Raw genomic sequence first — 23,238 nt, 5'->3', positions numbered from 1 at the left:
TCTATTTAAATAGTCAGAAGTAATATAGAAGAAAAGCAGCTTCTTTCTCTTCAACAAAAGAAAAAGAGAAGGACTTTCTTTTTTTGGAAAACAAGGGGGATCAAGGGTTTATTTGGCTTCTCTGAAAAAAAGTGTGACTTTTAACAATTAAAAAGTGAGTGAAAGAAAATGCAAAGAGCAATTAAAATCAGAAATCCTCTGAGCTAAATTTAGAACCAGGATCCTGAAATGGAAATGAAAAGAGTACAAAGTTCCTGCATTGGAAACACAACTAAAGATGAGTTTTTAAACCTCACTCAAGATTCAAATTCAGATTCAGACCATTTTACTAATTTATTAATCCTCGAAGGGCAATTCAGTTCACAGTTACCCTGTCTTATTGGATGTCCAAACAATTAGGGACAAACAAACAAATGTAAAACATTCATAGCAGCATATGACAGCCACATGCATACACTTTCACCCGTCAGTACCCATAGAACCGCAACCGGGCAGTAAATTCAACAGTGAAATGAAATGAAATGACTAAGATGCTAAAAAAAAGAATAAAAACACAATAAATAGCAAATCAAATCACCTTCAGTCACTTCCCAGTGTTAAGCAGCCTGATAGCTGAGGGAATAAATGAGTTGGAGTATCTGTTTGTTTTTGGGGGTGCGTAGTAGCTCTGCTCAGAGGGCATGGGAGAAAAGTCAAGTCCAGTGAACAGTGAATCCAGTGAACAAATTCACAACTATGTGGTTTGTTTTTTTCCTTCTTTCGACCAACCACAGCTCCTTGCCTGCCCGAGGGTGTGGGAGCAACTCTGGACTGCCAGGCCAACACTTTCGATGTGCAGTGGACGGGAAGCGCCGACAGTGTGGGCACTTACACTGCGATCGCCATTGGCAGTGACAACACCCGTGCAACCTGTGACACCCAAAACACTCAATGTACCATCGCGGACCTGCGCTGTGGCATGTCTTACAGCATTGCTGTCACTGCGGCATCAATTGATTGTGGCACCATTGATGGCTCAGACTACCAAATCCAGTCAGGTAACAAAAGCTCAAGGAAATATGTGTAGGTTTTTTTTTTGTTGTTTGTCTGTATGGCCACTAGGGGTGCACATCAGTAGGTTCAGAGGGTTGCGATTATAAATGATTATGGATGCACCCCGCAATAATTAATATTTTTCTCACTGTATGATAGATACTTACTACTTTTAAAACTAAGTGAATTTCTAATGATCCATAATGAAAACAAGCTGATGAATTTGTTTTATTATCTTTTATGAGTATGTGTCAACTGGAAGGTTATACACGTACCTGGCAACATATTGGATTGCAAAGAACCAACAGGGAGATGAACATGCTTAATCATGTTCGTCATGTTCCCAGAATATTTCACTGGCGCTCGACACACCCTACAAATACTGTGGCTTTTGTCCAGTTTCCCTTTCCCCTCGACTTCATAGAAACCAAAATTTTTCCATATATTTGCTTTAAACCGAGTTGTAGACGCTTCATGCATTGATTTTTGTGCCATCTTTCTGTTTTGTGTGTGTGTGTGTCGTCGTAAACTATGTAGGGCAGTTGCACTTTAGTTCCACCTTTTTAGTTACGCTCAATATTATTAAAATAACATTGAACATCGATTTTTGAAATTTCTACATTTAGACTGTTTTTTTTTTTTTTAGACTTAGACTTTATTCGTCCCAGATTTGTTTCCACATGACCGCACAAACACACACATCAACATCAAATTCAATACTCCAAAAAAAAAAAAAAAGGAAAAAAACACAAGCTTCAAGTTTGCATCAATCCATAATCGGGCACGTCCACATCATGATGCATCAAAGAATCGATTTTTTTCTGCACCCCTAATGGTCACTAGTGAAAGCTGTAGATCCTGGCTGCATTTTGCCATTAAATGTAATCTTTTTCTAAATAATCCTCACATTAACTCTCTTATTTCCCCGTCAGCTCCCTGTAAACCAGAAGCAGTGTCAGTGGCCTTGGTATGTAGCACACACATGGCATCGGTGACTTGGCAAAATTCAGGCCCGGACCAGATGGACATGGTATCAGCGGTGGACAGCAGAGGAACGACCCATGAATGCAGCTCCACCACCTCCAACTGCACCTTCGAACAGCTGACCTGTGGGGAGAGCTACACTATTAGTGTGGTCGGCGAGGCGGAAACATGCACAAGTGACCCCGCCTCTGCTGATGTTCTCAACACAGGTACAGATAATGTACAGAGACCTACTTTAAAACACATGTCATTCTTGTGGAAAACACATTTAAGCACAAACGTCAGGTACTTTATTTATATTTGATGCATCTTTATATATACTCCACTACATCTTGGAAGCAAATATTAGTGTTTTTATTCTGTTGTATTTGTCTTACAGCCTTTTCATTCATTTACACATACTTACCTCATATGCTAATGTTCTAAATATGAATGATCTGAATGTTTTAAAATCAGTTTCGATCAGTTGGATACTACATTGTCACAAAGTTGAAAACACACTCAAATTAAACCTGTACTGAAACTGAATGTAACATCATTAATGTAGCTGTAATATGAATCCAAAACAGTGACAAGGACCATTTTACTGTATGTCTACTTTTACTTTTACCTTCTAAAAGTACTCGTTGCCAAAACAAAGATTTAAATGCAGAACTTTCACAGGTAGTGGAATACTTTTACTTTTACATAAGCATCTTAAGTGTCTTAATACTTCTTCAACTACCAAAAAAACCCAATACATGAGAATATTAAACAACAGGATTAAGATACAATAACACTGGTCTTTTTTATTTTTAGAAATGATGTCCCTCAGAAACTGAATGTGCTAAATCTTACAGACTTTAATAAGATCAACTTGAAAACAAATGACGAAAGTGCTGGTTATCAGATGTTTTGATGTATATGACAAAGTGTTATTACACATATGTATTGGTTTATGTAGATTTATACAATAGAGTTATCAGTTTTCCACTAGAAAGAACCTGAAAATTCAATGTATTGTAATGTGCAGACAGTGTTTTGAAGTAGATCTGTAGCTCTGAGGCAAATTTTCCTTTCGACCCTAAACTGTGTCTCGGAAACTACATCCAACAAGCTTTTTTTTTTTTTTAAGACTTTTTTTTTTTAGTTTTCTAATAAGCATGTACATCAGCATAGAACATATGAACATATGAACTAGTCCAGCATAGAACAACACACACAAACATCAAACCCCACTCACCTAAAGGCTCAGAGAGAAGGAAAAATAAATGAACAAAATAAAAGAAAAGAAAAAGAAAAGGGGGCACACAGTTAGACTGACTTTTATCATGAAAAAAAGAAATTTAACCCTTTCATGCGTAGTGGTCACTACAGTGGACAGTTACTTTACAGCTTTAATCTTGTATATTCATGGGTTTTGTTGTTTTAGTTCCATATCAACCAACACAGTGGACACTTATGCATCGTCTCATAAACTGCAATTCATACCATTATTGTAACTTTGCTGTTCTTGATTGGTTATTGAGTGAAAATCAATTGTTAATATTTATTTTTTGCATATTATCTCCATGAAGTGAGTAATAACTAGTATTAGAATATGTCAAAATGTGAGAAAACATCAGATTAGCTGCATTAAACATGCTTTCATTTCATTGTTTTCATATCACTTTATGATATTGGGTTTTAAATACATGTTTCTTTGCTTCAAGAATAAAATTCATGGTGTAGCTGAGTGGACACTTTTGTAACTCCATGAAAAACAGGTTGATTTAAAAAAAAAAAAAAAAATTCAATCACATTGTCTTTTTTTCATGCCTAAAGAGGAATAAAAACACTCAGGAAAAAAAAATCTTGATTAAGGTTCTCATAATTCATGCATGAAAGGGTTAAATAAAGATTACAGTCTGATGAATAATGGTTGCGTTAATAGTCTGCCAACAAGCATTTTTGACTTAATTTTCCTTTATTAGTGTTTTACTACTTTTATTCTGGAGGCATTTGACTTGCAGACCAGTGTAATGTGTCAACAACTGTATACTGAACTAAATTCAATCTTAATCAATATATCAATTAAAATCTCCAAAGGAATGATTTATTTGGTCTTAATCCAAAACTGCAAACTAATTACCTCTGACTATTCCCCCCTCCCTCTCTCCACCATCAGCTCCATGTGTTCCCACCCATGTGATTGCAAGAGTTGACTGTGATACCGGCATCACCTCGGTCACTTGGGACCCGGCCCGCGGTGCCACGTCTTACACCGTGTTCGCCCATGGAAACCTCGGCCACTACGCTGAATGTAACAGCACAGACACCAACTGTAATTTCCCTAACCTGGCATGTGGGCAGGACTACAACATTACCGTCATGGCTCGACACAGCACCTGCAATAGTCTGATCAGTGAGACCACCACCGCCACCACAGGTAATAAAGCAAAGCCCTGTCGACTGAGTACGTTCAGAAAGCGTCTTTGAGTGTCCAAAAAAGTGCTATAAAAGTGTGATGTACAGTGGTGTGCAAAAATATTAGAACACTTGTCAAATCTTAAGATACTGGTGGTTTATTTGTTCCCAGAGCCTGAATTTCACTTTTTTGCCATTGCTAAAGGTAAAGGCAAAGGCACTGAGGATATTTCACCTACAAATTTATCAGTCCAGTCCTTTTTTTAACATTTTATGCTGATATTTATTAGGGGTGTAAGAAAATATCGGTTCTGCAATATATCGCGATATTTCATTTCACAATACTGTATCAATATTAAAAAAGTACTGTATTGATATTAATAGGCATTTATTAAAATGCAGATATTGTGGAGGTTCATTTTTGTTTTTTGTTTTTGTTTTTTGTTTATATTTTATTTATTACTATTTAACACTCTTTTATTAAATAATGTTAGTTCCTTTGTTGGGATTGTACAAAATAATGTTATGATGTTAGTTCTGAACTATAGAATATGAACATTTGAACAGGATCTTAAACTGAAATGTCTGTAAAACACAATTTAAGTTTTAACGCAGGAGCATTTTGTGATATAACATTAGATCCTGTTCTGATCAAATAAAAATGTGTTTAGTATTCATGCAGATTTCTGGTGTAATTCAATTCTTCAAGGAAATAATCATTTAAAAAAAAGAAACAAACAAAAAAAATTGCCTTTTTAACAGTATCATGATATATCGTGATATATCATATTGTGATCCTAGTATTGTGATTTGTATCGTATTGCCAGATTCTTGCCAATACACACCCCTAATATTTACTGTGCCCCACCCCCCTCTTGGCAACAATCTAAGGAAACTCTAAGGAAACTCTTTGGAATGAGCTTCTGAGAACGTGGAATGACATTGGGGTTGAAACTCTCAGAAAATACATCGACACGATGCCAGACAGATGCGCTGCTCTGATTGTTGCCAAGGGGGGCCACGCTAAATATTAGAGTAAAATGTAAAAAAAAGGACTGGACTGATACATTTGTAGGTGAAATATTCTCAGTACCATCATCTTTACCTTTTGCAGTGGCATAAAAGTGAAATTCAGGCTCTGGGAACAAAGAAACCACCAATTTCTTTAGATTTGACGAGTGTTCTAATATTTTTGCACACCACTGTATTGCTATTATTATTATTATTATTATTATTATAAATGTTATAAAATCACACAGGACACTTTATTACACCTTAGTCAACTGGTTGCGGTCTTCACTTTCACCACTAGATGTCACTAAATACACATTGACTCTACATTGCCAAGCATTTTCACATTTTTTGGGAAATTATTTCATTGGGTCCTACTGTTCATACCCATACAAACCTGTGTTCCTTTTGTTGTCCTTCTTGTCTAGGTCCTTGCCCTCACAGTAATCTGGAAGCTGTTCTCGACTGTGATACCAACATGGTTATGGCGTCTTGGACTGCTGGTAGCGGTATCCTCTACTACAACGCAACAGCCACTGGCTTTAATGTTGACCATCAACAAACGTGCTCCACCAATGGCACCTCCTGTAATTTGCCGTCTCTGCTCTGTGGGGAAAGCTACCGGGTGACCGTCAGTGGACAGGGACGACGCTGCCCAAGTCCTGCTGAGGAATTTCAGAGAGTCCAAGCAGGTAACGAATATTTACTTTATGATCTACACTTTTATTTATTTATTTTTTTAACTCTGTTTATTGAAATTAGAACAATGACAATATAAAAAAGTCATATATAGTATCCAGTATATGTGTTGTTAGAACAAGAACACTACACCTGCACTCACATGTACACACACACACACACACACACACACATAAAAAAAGGGGGGGGGGGGCTCTGTCTACTCACTTAATATTAAAGTAATCTATAAAGGGCTGCCAAATTGAATAAAATAATTTTACATTATCTTTTTTTTTTTTTTTTTTTTTTTTTAATTCTTTGTTTATTTGGAAAGGCAATTTATACAAAACTTCCCTTATGGGTACAATTCAATTTCCACACGTCAAATGGAAAGAAGATGCTAATCCAAGATTTTTAGTCAAATATAGAACAAAAAAAATAAATAAAGAAAGAAAAGTCGGCTGGAGGAGGGGGCTTGCTCCATTACTTCATCAACAAGGTAGAACACATTAAGGTGTGTATGTTTCCATTAACCTAAACAGAAATGTATATCATATAAATGTATTCACATCACCGATGTATTCACTTCACATCCATTACAAATTTAACATAGTTTGTCCATTTTGACCAAATAGCGAAAAAAATTCCTTTTGACCCTTAAAACAAAGTGTCAACTTCTCCAGAATGTAAATGTCCTGTACGATGTCCATCCATTCTTCCGTTGTTGGTGCTTCAGGCTTTAACCATTTTCTAGTGATAGTCTTTTTACTTGCTGCCAAAAGCATTAACAACAGTTTTTTATCTTTCACAGTCCAGTCCTCACATGAAATATCTCCTAAGTACAGGGCTTCACATTTACAAGGAATTTTTTCAGTAAAAATGTCATTTAAATGTTCACACAGCTGTTCCCAAGATGGTTTGATCACTGGACAACTCCAGAAAATATGAGTGATTGGCGTTATTTGTCCCACAGAGTTTCCAACAGGTGTCTCCACTACCCTGATGTTTTTTCTGGGCAGGAGTTACAAAAAATCTAATCTTTACATTATCTTTTAGTGAAAATTTGATTTTCTCCAAATGTAAGTGTTGCATAATGCCTTTTAACAGAGCCTGATGAGTTGGAGGATTTTTGTTCTTCCAGTTTAACAGAATAAGGCGTCTGGCCAGTAGTGTCACAAACTTCAAAACAACGCTCTGTTTAGTACTAAGGTCCACTCCTGTTGGTTCCACACCGAACATTATTTTTATTGGGTCTGGAGGGATCTGTTTCTTAAAAATCTTAGAGAAAGTCTCTAAAGTTTCAGTCCAATAGGTAGTGATGTTGGGTCATGTCCAAAAATTGTGTGACAGTGAAGCTGAGCTCTGGCCACAACAGTCGCAAAGGGGGTTCACTCCAGAGTACATCCTGGACATCTTCAGTTTATCTACACTTTTATTTCTTGAAGGAATTTTACCACCATCAAAACAGTTGAAAATGACAAATTCAAGATTAACGTCATTTGGCATTAATGTTTCCATTTTGTTTTAAGAAACACAACTTTATTTTTCACTCTATTAACACATTTTTTTATGATAAATATAAACAAACAAGCACAAAAATACTAATATTTGATCATTCCTATATTGTTTGCTATTCGACATAAATAACACTGCAATAGAGTCTATTAGACAAGAAGGAAAAATATACATATTAGCTAAAAGTGTTGTACTGCAGAAAATGTGTGAACATGTAGTATCTGATGCATGCACACTTTAGTCTGTTGCTGCCTTGACCATTATAGAATCAGTAAAATCTAATTTAATCTAATCTAGTCTGAAACTGAAAAGCATGTAAAAAGATTCTCGTCTTCTTTTTCACTCAGATTTTTTTGATTTTATTTGCTTTTCTATTTAGATAATTATAAACTACTGAATTCTTTTATCTTGTTTGTTGGTAATTTGTATTTGATATTATTAGAAATACAGAAAAAAACATATTTTATGATAATTTTAGTCCCAGGATTCATATATAAAACCATACCTGTCATGCCTAAACACGCTTATATGTCTAACTTGTCAAATTCAGCTCACTTTATTTTAAAAGCATTTAAAGCTCCTAAAGGATGTGACTGATGTTCCCTTTTTTTCGTCTCCAGCTCCCTGCCCTCCCACCCTCCTGGACGTCGTCTCGTCTTGTAGTTCCAACGACATCACTGTGACGTGGGAGACCTCGAAGGGCTCCGTATCCTACATGGCTGTGGCTGTGAATGCAGAGGGACAGCGGTGGTCCTGTAACACCACCGGCACCTCCTGCCAGATCACTAATCTGCCTTGTGGTCAGCATTTCGAAGTCTACGTCGCTGGTCTTGATGAGAAATGTGTCGGCGCCAAGAGCAACACTGAAATGATTTACACAGGTGGGTATTAAAACTCAAGCATGATATGTGGAAACTAACAGTTCAAATCATTTCGTTTGTCTGCTACCAGAAAGAATTCGGATACACAAATTGTCTAGTTTTATTGAAATTTAAGCAGTTGAAGTCCAATGAATAGTGAGTGGTAAAGTGTCAGGGATTTAGAAGTTGAGGTTAAGTTCAGCTATAGATAAGATTTTCCACAGGTAACGTCTAACAGAGTAACAAATTACAGCTTTTGTGCTGCAAAACAAGTGCAAATGTTGATGTAGATAATTCCTACAGGTTTCCGAATTTCTGTCGATTACTTACAAAATATCCAACAAACCTACTTTTAACTGCGTCGATGAACTTCATGTTAGCAAGTGCAGAATAAACCATATGTCATGAGTTTAGAATGAATGAACCTTAACCCATAAAGACCTAAACATCAACCGTCGGCCAAAACTGTTTACTGTTTAATAACTGTTGATCCACTTGTCCTGTCAATACTTCAACACATGTAAATAATTGCTGTAAAATGTGGTTTGTTGTCTTTTCATGGTCATCTGATATGACCCTTTTGGATGTTCAGAGGTTCACCATCATCTTCTAGAACACAGGTGTCAAACATGCGGCCCGGGGGCCAAATCCGGCCCTCCAAAGGGTCCAGTCTGGCCCCTGGGATGAATCTGTAAAATGCAAAAATTACACTGAAGATTTTAATCATTTTAGTTCAGGTTCCACATACAGAACAATTTAATCTAACGTGGGTCATATCAGTCAAATACTATCAGATTCACTCATATCCTCCTGAGACCCAGCAATGCATTTTTGTCCTCTGTAGTAGACAAGAGTTTCACAGCTTTACTTTAAAATAAAAAATGTAAAAACGTCCACAAAAAAGGACATTATATATATAAAAAAAAAATAAATTAAAAAAAATGTATCTGAAAAAACTGTTGCATCATGCTGGCAATTATTAAATATAAAATGGCAAAAATGTTGACTTACTGGGTCTCAGGAGGATAAATACTCAAAACTCCACATTTTTCTCTTTGTAAATATAAACATTTTCATGTCATTTTACTGTATTTACACTAAAACAAACTACCATTTCACAAAAATGTGAATAACTTGAACAAATATGAACATTTTGAAATGTCTGAAGTGCAAGTTTACCAATATTCTGTTTGTTATTAAATGTTTTGTGTATTTGTAGATCCACTGTGATCTGTACATTTATATATGTAAATGATGTCAAGAAATTTCAGTTTTTTCATGTTATTCACATCGTTTTAAAGGCTAGTTGGTAGATATAAACATTTTTAGCGCTTAATTTTACTTTTTTCTCTCTTAAACATAGAGGAAAGTTTGGAGTTGACATTATTTATATATTATTATGTTATTATTTTACTGGTCCGGCCCACTGCAGATCAAATTTAGCTGAATGTGGCCCCTGAACTAACATGAGTTTGACACCCCTGTTCTAGAACATTGCTTCACCAGTAAAACCCATGGAGTTGGATCAATGACAGTAGATGGATACATATAGTTTATGTTTAGTTAATGATAGATTTTACTGTAAAAGACCCTTTTTCTTCAGTTTTCTCTGTTTTGATATAATACTATTTGAATTTACTCTGAGCTTTAATGAACATCTACATGATCACTGAAGTAAATATAGGAAAATACATGATTTACACTGAAAAAATTGCAAAATACAGAAGATAATATTATAATAAATGATGATGAATTACATAAGAAAGGTTAAATGGAGAGAGAAATTTATTTGGGAACTGACAAAAGTAGCACTGGGTCTTTATGGGTTAATGTAGTCACAGTCAAATACACTGCAGAAAGGAGTCAACACATAAGGCAAGGCAAGGCAAGTTTATTTGTATAGCACATTTCAGCAACAAGGCAATTCAAGGTGCTTCACACAGGACATTGAAATACAACGACAGGGAAAAAGAAACATTTAAAACATTATAAAAGTAACATGTAAAAGGTGATTAAAAACAGCAAGTAATAAAACAAGACATAAAATTTAAAAAAATTTTAAAAAAATTTAAAAAAAAGAAGAAGAAAAAAGAATAAAATAAATAAATAAATAAATAATAAAAATAAAAACACACACATTAAAGTAAGAATTGCAGTGCAGAGTTTCAATATAAAATTTAAAAAGTCAAAAGCTTTTTAGTCGAAGGCAGCAGTGAACAGGTGAGTCTTTAACCTTGACTTAAAAGAACTCAGACTCTCAGCAGACCTGATATTTTCTGGTAGTTTGTTCCAGATATACGGAGCATAGAAACTGAACGCTGATTCTCCACGTTTAGTTCTGACTTTGGGAACACAGAGCAGACCGGCACCTGACGACCTGAGTGGTCTGGATGGTTCATACTGGACTAGAAGGTGTCTGATGTATTTTGGGCCTAAACCATTCAGTGCTTTATATGCTAGCAAGAGAATTTTAAAGTCTATTCTCTGAGAGACAGGGAGCCAGTGTAGAGACCACATAACCAGCATATGTTGTATTTTTAAGTGATTATGTGCAGATGTACAGATTTCTAATGCTATGTGGAACTCCCTTGGTTCTGTCCAGCCCCCTGTGTGCCAGAGAACATACAGAACTACCTCGACTGTCCGACCGGAGTCCTTAACATCACGTGGGAGTCGATGGGTTACGCTCCCCACTTCAGAGCCTCAGTGATGAGCAGCTCTGGTGACACTACCGTTTGCAAGACAGACCAGCATTACTGTGTGGTACCCGACATGCAGTGCGGCCAAACCTTTGACGTTTCGGTGATGGCCCAAGACGAGAGGTGCAACAGCTCCTACAGTCCCGTACAGCAAGTCACTACAGGTGAGTCGACAGCACTGAGCGTTTCTACTTAATGCAACTTAAAACTTCAACACATCTTTCAGAGACAATTACTGTCTTTTTTACGCCCCCATAATTATCTGAAAGTTTTAGTTACTTTTCTTTTTTGTAACTTAAATCTTCATTGAGTTTTACATAGAATTGTAACAAGTAACCAAAAAGAAAAAGACAAACAAAAGAGACCCCAAAAAACAAACAAACAAAAAAAGAACAGACAAACGAGTGCACAAATAAGTACAAAAGAAAGCATTGTGCCTGGGTAGCAACAGTCAGTCTATTGATTTTGTGTAAATATAGTCCATGTATTCCACTTTTTATCCACTTGTGGTTCTCGCAGTCTCAGTCTGTGTGTTAATTTTTCCATTAGAAATATTTCTTCAATTATGGATATCCACTGGTCTTTTGATGAAATGATTGCCTTCCCCCAGTTCCTTGTTATAGTTTTTTTGCAGCTAGAAAGTTTTAGTTACTTTTTCCAGTTTAGTTACTATTGTTATCCCCTTCTGATCCTGTGATATTTTTCCACATATACAATTATTTGCATTATAGAACATGATACTTTAGAGTAAATAATCCAACAGAAAATAAATTATTTCAGCCTTAAATCTACAGCAGTAAACAAAAAAATACACACAAAAAGCAGATGAATTAGTGAAAAATAGACTCCTATTTTTCTGCACAATGACTACTTTTACATTTTGCTGGTAAAATGAAAATATAAGTAAGGATTTGACAACTTATCTTGTAGTGTATTACTGTCAGATTGAGGTGTAAGTATTTTTACAATTACTGTACTTTTTACTCCCCCATATGTATCTGAAAGTTTTAAATACTTTTCAGTTTAGTTACTATTGTTATCCCCTTCTGATCCTGGGATGTTTTTCCACATGTATAATTATTTGCATTATAAAACATGATACTTTAGAGTAAATAATCCAACAGAAAATAAATTATTTCAGATACGCTCAGCCTTAAATCTACAGCTGTAAAAAAAACCCCACAAAAAACTGATGAATTAGTGAAAAATAGACTACTATTTTCTGCACAATGACTACTTTTACATTTTGCTGGTAAAATGAAAATATAAGTCAGGATTTGACAACTTATCTTGTAGTGTATTACTGTCAGATTGAGGTATAAGTATTGTCACAATTACTGTACTTTTTACTCCCCCATATGTATCTGAAAGTTTTAGTTACTTTTCAGTTTAGTTACTATTGTTTTCCCCTCCTGATCCTGTGATGTTTTTCCACATGTATAATTATTTGCATTATAAAACATGATAATTTCCTGTAGATTAATTAACTCAATAGTAAATAAATTATTTCAGCCTTAAATCTACAGCAGTAAACAAAAAAAAATACTCAAAAAACAGATGAATTAGTGAAAAATAGACTCCTATTTTTCTGCACAATGACTACTTTTATATTTTGCTGGTAATATGAATATATAAGTCAGGAATTGACAACTTAACTTGTAGTGTATTATTGTCAGATTAAGATATAAGTATTTTCACCCAGAAAAACTATCTAAAAACTTCTTCCACCACTGCATAAACTGCATGAATGTAGGTATATTTTTCATCAAGTAAAAAAAAAAACCCTGCAGAAATGAATTTTTTTGTTTACATCTTTTTGTTTTTTAATTTTAGAATGATTGAATGCTGTAATATATAATATCTCTACTCTTCTTTCCTACCCCTCCTCAGCTCCTTGCCCACTTACCGACTACCTGACCTCTGTGGACTGTGACACCGGTGTTGTATCGGTATCTTGGACCGGCGGTGCAACGGCGATCCTGTACGACGTGCTGGCAGTTGACGCCGACGGTTACCAATGCAACTGCAGCAGCACAGACACCGGCTGTGACCTCAATATGCTGAAGTGTGGAACAGAGTACAGTGTCACTATCACACCGTCCAGGGATGGATGCGTGGGCAGAAACAGCCCCACCAAACAGATCCAGACAGGCAAGGACTGAGAATGTCTTAGCTTTACCAGAATTAAAGAAACCTACTGTATATACTCTAGACCAGTGATTCTCAACTGCTAACTGATTTTCAGTGGGTCGCAAACCTTTTCCTGGGCAAAAATTAAGTTAAGAAACCAATCCTGTGCTTTATTTTTTATGGAGCTGAGTGCCGCCCATTCACATTCCCCAGCAGTAGGTGGCAGTAATGTGCTGTAATGATAATTAACACTAGACATTTCACAGCATAAAATAAGACCCAACAATTTCTTTTCTTTTTTTTTTTTTATTATTATTATTGAAAAATGCATTAATTATTCAACAATAGAACATACAAAAAATGTGAATATAACAAGAATATACAAAACATTAGACATTCCAAGACACAATAATCATAAGAAGACGTAGAAAGTACAACAATAAATTAATTGATTAAACAAAAAAAAGACAAAATATGAACAAATTAATAAATTAAAGAGAATAAGGATGAAGATCCAACAATAAGACAAAATATAGTTAAAAAAGGAGAGAAAAATATAACAATGTGAAGTGGCAACCCAACAATTTCTATTCAAATCATGGAGAAACTCAGGTGTGACACTAATACACATATGGTTTTAGCTACATTTAGGTGAAAAACCTCAGTGTGTTTAATGCTTAAATAAGTGACTGAATGCACTTTTAATTTTAAACTGAGTGATTTTTGCGATTTTTTTCTCTATTTTTAACTTTTCTTAAATGATCTATCACCATTTATTCTAATAATATGGTCAGTATTTTGCATTCTTAAGTGAAAATCCGGTATTTGATTTACAGATCATGATTGATGTCCATAAAAGTGCAAATTAAAGTTGAGGGTTATTATATTAAAAACAAAGAAATTGAAGGAATAAGTGACTTTTTCAGTAAAGTATATCATTAACTGAACATATAAACAAATGTCTCCATCCACTGTCATTGATCCAACTCCATGGGTTTTACTGGTGAATCAATGTTGTAGAACAGGGGTGCCCAACCCTGGTCCTCGAGGGCTACTATCCTGCATGTTTTAGATGTATCCCTCTCCCAGCACACCTGACGGTCATTATCAGGCTTCTGCAGAGCCTGATGATAGGCCTATCATTTGAATCAGGTGGGTTGGAAGAGGGATACATCTAAAACATGCAGGATAGTAGCCCTCGAGGACCAGGGTTGGGCACCCCTGTTGTAGAAGATGATGGTGTTTCCACGGTAACTACAGAGCCTCTGAATGTCCAAATAGGTCATATCTGATGACCATGAAAAGATAATGAATTACATTTTACATCAAGTATTTACATGTATTGATAGGATTAATGGATCAACAGTTATTTAACTTTTTATATCAGGGAATGATTTTGGTCACCAGTGGGTGTTTGGGTCTTTATGGGTTAAACACTATAAACACTGACCTGTGTGATAACAAACCTCACTCACTCTGATTTGTGTTTTTTTTAGTTCTGTTTAAGGGTATTAATGCTTTCACATCTTATCCATTCTTGCCAGACTGTACACATAATTACTTGATTTCTCCTTGCAGTTCCCTGTGTACCTTCCCTTAATGACGTGGAGATCGACTGTCTGACCAACTCAGCCTGGGTGTTAGGAAATGCATCTGCTGGGGCTGAAGACTACGTCGTTATGGCGACTGACAGCAATGGTGTGGTCCAGGAATTCCCATGCAACTCAACAGAAGATGACATGTGTACTCTGCCACCTCTGATGTGCAGCATGAACTTCACTTTCACCCTCAAGGCCCGTAACCAGCAGTGCTCCAGTGCTGCCAGTAACGCTGTCAAGGCTGAAACAGGTACGAAGTTCAGTTATTGTCATGTTCATGCACGACGGCAGATGTGACTGTAATCTTTAAGATCACGAAACAACAGTAATTAGAGTAAAAGCAAGACATATGTTTGGAAACTATAAAGAAAAGTTAAAATTTTAATAAAAAGAACAGTAGAATGAAAGATAGTGAAAATTCTAAAATTATAAACACACACAATAAAAAGAATAAACAAAGAAATGTAACATCTACATTAAGCATAGGAAAAAAGTAATTTCTGCAGAAATGAGTCAAACTCAAGTTTTATATATTGCACATTTAAAACAATGCAAAGGGCCCAAAGTGCTGTACAAAGTTGTAGATAATAAGACATGGTGCAATGCAGAAAATTCTTATAGTGTATGCTTTATTGTCTGTGTAACTATTTTAAGTTTCCATCATTTTTAATTCTCTTCTTTTTACTCATTCAGAATGTCTGTGGTCAAACAACAAGAGAAATGTAAAAAAAAATTTAATTGATAGAAGTTCTTTTATGCTTCCTGCTCAATTTTAGTCATGTGCTTGGGTTTCAGTGTATTATTATTATTATTATTATTATTATTATTATTATTATTATTATTATTATTATCATTATCATTATTATTATTATTATTAGTAGTAGTAGTAGTAGTAGTAGTGAAATAAACTGAAATCTGAAATAAGTTGTTGCCAACAAAAATGGACCTTCAATGAGGAAAACTGCTACTTGGTCTGTGCTTACAAAGCAAAAAATTAAAGTGTTTACCTGTTCACTAAGAGTAAAAAAAAGTATTTCTGAAAGGTTTAGCTTTTTAATACATCCATTACTCTTGGAAGAGGTTTTTTTTTTTTGTTCCTTTTCACTCTCGGTGTTACTATAGGTCGTATCTCATGGAATCTGTGTCTCTGTCCACAGGTCCCTGCTCTCCTCAGAACATCAGTAATTCAGTGGACTGTGATGAAAACACAATCTCCATCGCCTGGACCCCCGTCCCTGGTGCTGTGTCGTACACAGCCACGCTGGAGCACTTAAACGGCAACACAACCTGCTGCTCGACGTCAGAAAATGGCTGTGACATTGGAGATCTGCCCTGTGGAGAAATGTACATTTTGCTTGTCACAACTGAGGGACGGACCTGCAACAGCTCTGAGAGCAGAGACATAGCCAGGACAGGTGGGTTCTCCTTAAAAAGGAGGTAGATAAGATATAGAGATATAAAGTTCCATGTTCAAAGAGAAACAGCGTTACAGCCACTTCTCAGTGCTGGTCTCTTACCTCAGCACACCGCAGTTTACATTAATTTAACCTGAACTCATTCCTCATCGCTGAATTCTTTATTAGGTTTGATTATGTCATTAAGGGTCTGTCCTTTTGGGTGTCTTGTCTGGATGTGATATTATATGCAAGTTCACAAGTTCCATTTCAGTTCATTTTAATTTGGCACACATGAATGAATAGATTTTGGTAGTCAAAGCACAATGTCACCAATTCATGCAGTAATTATGTCAAAATTTCATGTATTTATTGTTGCCCGTGAAGTTAGAATAATTTTGTTTTCAGACACATTCCTCTTTTTATTCTTATTTCTACACATCAGTAATCACCTTTGAATTTGTGCCATGATTTAGTTACACTCACATTACAGTTCAGTTACCATCACAGTTACACATCACATTGTCAACAATCATTCCATGACAAGAAGTAAAAAATATTTTATTCCAATGGATGGACTCACCTATATAGCGTCTTTCTGCGCTTTACTCTGTGTTACATTCACCCATACTCAGACACAACTGAACCTTCAACTTTCTGTTTTGTGGACAACCTGTTCTATCAACTGAACCACAGCTGGATATCAGTGAAGTAGCAACTAAATTTATCACACATTCTCTCTGTGTTGCCTTTTTGCCCTCAGTGCCGTGCATCCCTCAGAACCTCCAGGCCAGTCTGAGCTGTAGCAACAACGTGGCCTCCATGTCCTGGAATTACAGCCGCGGAGGGCAGTTTTTCAAGGTGAAGGCGGTGAGCACCGACGGCCACGAGGACGAGTGCAGCAACTTTGAGAACCAGTGTGATTTGACTGGACTGCAGTGTGGGAAGGTCTACACCGCTACAGTGGTGGCAGAGGACAGTGACTGCAAGAGCAAACCCAGCGACAGTGTGACCATTAAGACCGGTATGATGATGCTATATGGTTATGTATTTCGGATATTAATGTCTATACGCAGCATAAAGTAACTGTATCTGAGTTTAATATCATGGTTTTGGAATATGTAGATGTGTAACTGGTGTTTTCTGATGAACTGACCAAGTTGGAATCAGCGAGGTGCCAAAATCCTTCACTAAAAACATACTGTTGTCCATTTTAGAGACAGTTAACCCTGTAACGCCAAACATATCATATTTGATACATGAGTTTTGAAACCCTCTACATGATCAGTGTGACATTTCGTTCTTGAAAAACCTGATTTACAATTAAATACATGCAATAGATAGATAATCCACCTGGGGGGAGGAATTCAAGGCCTTTCCAGTGACAGTACAAGATTGTCAGGAGGCAGAACTTTCCAATTTTGAAAAGTAATTACCAATTTGTTAGACGTGTTTGTATTATATTATGTTTTTGTTAGTTCAAAAATAATAATATTTGAGCATTGAGACCCGATGTATCAAATATGATACAAAATTGAAAATCACACATGGAAATTGATTTTTGAAAAAAAAAATTTGGGGGGGTTCAGAAGGACCAATAAAGGCTCCACTGTCAAAGAACTGGAATTTTCTGTCAATGATTTAATGGTTCAGGTTTTACAGGGTTAAAATAGGAAAAAAGGGGGCAAATATTGGCAATACTGATCTAGACCATACCACAGGTAAAATAAAGACTACTTACAAAAGCGATAAATTCTTATCTTACCCAAATTAATTTAAATTTTATTTCAGTCTAGTTTTTAAAGGTAGGTCTTTACAAAGGTATTAGACAAACCAAACACAGAAACATCCAACAATACTATAGTACTGTGTAATCACATAAATGTCATGACTCCTTAAGCTATGAAATGCAAACACTTCTTTATCCACAACTGTCATGATATTTTATTATGTTTGATGTACATAAAAGCTCTGTGCGGTCAGTTCTTGGTACAACACCAGTTCTTGATTGGAACCAAATTCCTACGGCTTGTTATGGTAAAAGTCACTGCTGGTCATTTTTGTTCCTGAGTTTTGTGTTTGCATTCTGAAGTGTCTATTTTTATGTATTATTCTCTCTCTCCCCATCTTTCCTGTCTCTAATAAAGTCAAAAAGCCTCAAAAAATCTTGAAAAAAAAATACTACTGTTACTGATATTAATTACAATATCTATGTGCTTTTTTGTTTCTTCTACCAGTACCATGCACTCCTGAAGACATCTCTCCTGTGGTGAAATGCAAGGACAACTGTCTGACTGTGTCCTGGTCTGAGAGTTCAGGAGCAGACTCGTACATTGCCACCATCTCAGACAGTAACGGACAGATGACGACCTGTCAGGGCATGACGGAGGGATCCTGCAACGTGACAGGGCTGAGCTGTGGTGTGATCTATCATGTCTCTGTGGTCGCCTCTGATGGATACTGCGACAGCCCGCCCACTCCTGAGGAGGTCACAGCTCCAAGTACGTAAAAGAGGGTTAAATGTAACCCTACAACACAACTCCTGTCCTAACATACTTTGCACCCAAAATAACAATGAATTAACCTCCTAAGACCCAACTATGGATTTTCTGTCCACATTTCTGGACAAGAGTTTCACAACTTTATACAAAAAAAGAAAAGAAAACTGTCCACCACAAAGGACATTCCATAAAAATTTTAAAAACTGCATCTGAAAAAAACGTTGCATCATGATGTTTCCAATATAGGCACTTATTTAATAAAAAAGCAAAAAAAGCTTGTACTTTGCTGACATTTCCTGGGTATTAGGAAGTTATACATAGTATTGTGATATTTGCTTGTAAATGTCAAGTGTGGGTTTGGAATGGTGTTAAAAACCTAGTCTGTAAAAGTCTTGTTTTTTTGTTTTTTGTTTGTTTAAAGTGGTTTTATTACACATTGAATCATCCAGACAAGCATAATACAGTCATCTTTTTTTTTTTCATACCCAAACCCATGAACATTCCCATCCTGTTGCACCATAAAAAAGATGATGACAATAATAAATAAATAAATGAATGAATGAATGAATGAATGAATAAATAAATAAAAAGGAACTCAAATATTAGTCTGTAAAAGTGTGTTTTTAATTGAAAATACATAAGAGTGGAGTCAAATGTATGGCTTGTGAGCCAAAACTGGCCAATCCAGCCCGTGGGATGAAATGTAAAAATTACCCTCAAAATCATTTTAGTTCAGGGGTCACATTCAGTCCAGTTCAGCCTCAAGTGGGTTGGACCAGTAAAATACAATACAATCACAATAAGTTATAAATAATGTCAACTCCAAATTTTTCTCGTTGTTGTATTGTAAAATGTTTATATCTACAAACTGTCCTTTCAAATGTTTTAAATGTTTTGTGCATTTGTAGATCCACTGTGATCTATAAATTGTACTGCACATGTGTAAATGATAAGCTGAGGCATAATATTGTTGATATTGCACTTATTTTTCTAATCAAATTTCAAGCTGTTCATGGTCGGTCATGTTATGGTAGATATAAACATTTTCATAATGTAATTCGAGTTTTTTTTTACTGTTATTACTTAAATTGGTACTGCCCACATCAGATCATATTGGGCTGTATGTGGAACTGAAATGAGTATGACCCCCTTGACGTATCCTCCTGAGACCCAGCAATGCATTTTCATTTTCTGTAGGGGACAAAAGTTTGACAGTTTTGCTTAAAAAATGCTGTCCATTGCTAAGAACATTCCATTAAAAAATAAATAAAAAAAATTAAAATAACTTAAAAATGTACCTGAAAAAATTGTTGCATTATGCAATGTCCAATCCAGACAATTGTTTAATGTAAAAAAAAAAAAAAAAAAAAAAGCCAAAACATTCACTTTCCTGGGTTTCAGAAGGTTAAACAACCCATTTAAAATGTATGTATTTTATTTCAAATAAAAGTCTTCAAACTTTCCCTTCTATTGTTTCAAAAAATGACATTGTTTTGTTTCCTTTTCTCAGTCCCATGTGAACCAAGAAACATCAAGGCAGTAATGGACTGTTACACACATACGGCCATAGTTACCTGGTACCCAAGTGATGGAGCTCTGTCGTATAATGTCACGGCCACCTCTGGTTCAGGTCATGAGGTCACTTGTGATACCACCATGACCCACTGTGAAATGAACAGCCTGGAATGTGGACAGAGCTACCATATCACTGTCAAAGCTGTGGGAGAGAGCTGTTGCCGCAGTGCTGACATGGAAGGATATCTGGACACAGGTGAGAAAACTGTGAATTTCAAATAATTATTCTAATACTAATTTACCATCATCCTCATATACAGTCATGGAAGAATTACTAGACCATCAAAAGTAATCAAAAACAGTGGGTATACAGTCAACTACTAACTCCTGTGTGTATCATGTGACTAAAACAGACAGAAAAGAAAACATGGAATGCCTAAAAGCACTGTTTTTACAGTACAATGCCATAACTAATGATGTAAGAACTGAAGTGATTTTGTTTATCAAAAAAAACATGAAAAAAGGCTAGATATCAGCTTTGAAATTAAACTCTTATGAGCTATTTTTGTTGTTATCATTGTATTTGTCCAAACAAATGTACCTTTAGTTGTACCAGGCATTAAAATGAACAAGAAATTGAAGAAAACAAGGGTGGTCTAATAATGTTTTCCATGACTGTACATGTGACATTTTATTGTTGCATTGATAATTGATAATTTTTTCACAGTCTGTAAAAATATTTTTACATATTTTACTATGTAACATATTAACACAGACTTTTACTTCACCGTAAGGGAAAAGCATGGGTTCTTTGACCGTCATAAACTTTACTGATCATATAAAACAGTGGTAGAATGTAACTAAGTATGTTTACTGGAGTACTGTGTTTAATTACCAATTTGATATAAGTGTATTTACTCTTGAGTGAAATTTTATTTTGCGCATTTTATGCAACTATTTCACTACATCTCAGAAACAAATGGTACTTTGTACTTTTTACTTTTACTAGTGAAACCATGTTTTATGTTGATTATGGATGTTTTAAATCTTGTAAGACCATCTTATACATGAAATAGTTAAAATGATCTAGGCTATTACCAAAAAATGGTGCAGATTAGAACCACCTACAATTAACAACTGGCTACAAATTGTGGATGGAATATTTGAGATGGAGATTCTGACCCACAGATTGAAGACTCAAGATGAGCAGTGTCATGACAAATGGGAAAAATGGACAATTTTCATTTCAGTGCCACATTATTAAAACCAATTGTTAGTCACAAAGGTTTTTTATGGTCAATGCATCCCAAAACAACAATAAAAATAAAGTAACAAAAAAAAAGATAGTTAAAACTATCTCAACCTTAAACACACAATACACAGCAATAAAATGCAACATATACTTTATAAACAAATACTGACAGACCCTTTTTACTTGTACCTTTCTTCCATAAAGTACATTTTTACTGATAACGCACTACTTTTGGACAGACTATGCTTTCTGTCACTGAGACTGAATATTGAAACAGTTTACCACTCAAAATAAGATACTCACAATCATATGCCTCCTTCAAATCACTACGTAAACACTGGATTAAGGAAAACCAAGTCTGTAACCATCAGTAGATCATCCTCACTGTGTTGTTTTGTGTGTTTTTATTATGTTTTGTCTTTTGTCTATTGTCTTTTTTGTCACCTGCTTAGGGACTACAGTTAGAAATTAGCACTGTTGCTACAATCTGGCATATTTACAGCTGCAATTGTTGTAGATGTTCATTAATATGCACTGTCCCTAATAAATAAATAAGATTTGGAATGCAGTAGTGAAGTATTTTCAGTGTATTAGTACTTTTACCTAAGTACAGGATCTAAATGATAACACTCTCGCTCTCTGACTCTTGCAGGTCCGTGCGTCCCTGAACACATCACCACTCAGTACAGCCTGTCGATCGGACAGGTGCTGTGGGACATGGCTAATGGAGCTGATTCATACTCTGTTGAAGCGATCACAGCCCAGGGCCAGCAAGCCTCCTGTACCACAAATGACACCTATTGCCCCATTTACAACATGCAGTGTGGTCAGACTTACAGCGTCACCGTCACTGCACATAACCATGTCTGCTCAGACGGGTCCATGTCAACGGAAATGGTTGATATTGAGACAGGTGTGATATGTTTACTACTCTGAATCAGTGTTTGATCATTGGGGAATTAGTGTGAGATACAGTACATCAACAAAAGAAATGAAAAAGGATATTAATAAAAAAAGAAGTTCAGGGATAGGAAGTTAAAAGAATGAATGAATGAAAAATAAATTGTATCATTCTTATCTTCAGAGCCGTGCCCGCCCAACAATGTCCAGACCGTTGTGGAATGTGAGAATGGCGTAGGAGTTGTGACCTGGGAGGCGAGTGTCGGTGCCGTGGCTTACTCGGTCAGCCTGGCAGGACGTGATGGTCACTCCCTGACCTGTGAAAACACTGAAACTTACTGTAACGTAGAGGGTCTCCATTGTGGCGTTGTCTACTACACCAACGTCATCGCCGTCGGAGAAACACTCAACAGCAGCTTGTCCGCTACAGTTCAGCTGATCGCAGGTGTGTTTCACTCATCATGCAGTATCCCTCCTTACATCACACTGACATCATAAAAGTAAAAACACAATTTATTCATCAACAGCAAGCAAAGATTGAAATATCTGAAGGCATCTGTGACTCAGGCGTTATAGTTTCACTGCTTATGTGGATGACTAGCTTAATTTAGATGATCTTAACAACAATAAACAGTCTCTTACTTTTCTCTATATCTTCTGCTTAGACAAAAAGAAAAGATGTCGACTCCAGATGAACCAAAACAACATTCTTAAACATCTAAATCTTCTCTAATCCAGCTGCTCTGAATGATACGATGGTGTGTTAGGGCCACATAAGAAAACA

General features: G+C 35.9%; 1 protein-coding gene across 1 annotated transcript in view; it reads left to right on the top strand.

The window, feature by feature from the left end:
- LOC115418300 (fibronectin-like) overlaps window positions 1-22,952 on the top strand; it is a 36,289-nt gene extending 13,337 nt beyond the window's left edge. The window contains exons 12-25 of the mRNA XM_030132717.1: window positions 774-1,037; window positions 1,965-2,225; window positions 4,163-4,423; window positions 5,841-6,104; window positions 8,226-8,486; window positions 11,068-11,328; window positions 13,055-13,315; window positions 14,873-15,142; window positions 16,050-16,307; window positions 17,050-17,310; window positions 18,524-18,787; window positions 20,298-20,558; window positions 22,207-22,467; window positions 22,639-22,952. Coding sequence (XP_029988577.1) covers window positions 774-1,037; window positions 1,965-2,225; window positions 4,163-4,423; window positions 5,841-6,104; window positions 8,226-8,486; window positions 11,068-11,328; window positions 13,055-13,315; window positions 14,873-15,142; window positions 16,050-16,307; window positions 17,050-17,310; window positions 18,524-18,787; window positions 20,298-20,558; window positions 22,207-22,467; window positions 22,639-22,952 — 3,722 coding nt within the window. The remainder of the gene's footprint in view (window positions 1-773; window positions 1,038-1,964; window positions 2,226-4,162; window positions 4,424-5,840; window positions 6,105-8,225; window positions 8,487-11,067; window positions 11,329-13,054; window positions 13,316-14,872; window positions 15,143-16,049; window positions 16,308-17,049; window positions 17,311-18,523; window positions 18,788-20,297; window positions 20,559-22,206; window positions 22,468-22,638) is intronic.
- The last annotated feature ends 286 nt before the right edge of the window (window positions 22,953-23,238 follow it).

Source organism: Sphaeramia orbicularis, chromosome 4 (assembly GCF_902148855.1).
Source record: "Sphaeramia orbicularis chromosome 4, fSphaOr1.1, whole genome shotgun sequence".
NCBI classification, from domain to species: domain Eukaryota; kingdom Metazoa; phylum Chordata; class Actinopteri; order Kurtiformes; family Apogonidae; genus Sphaeramia; species Sphaeramia orbicularis.
This window is presented reverse-complemented; position numbering and strand designations above follow the sequence as displayed.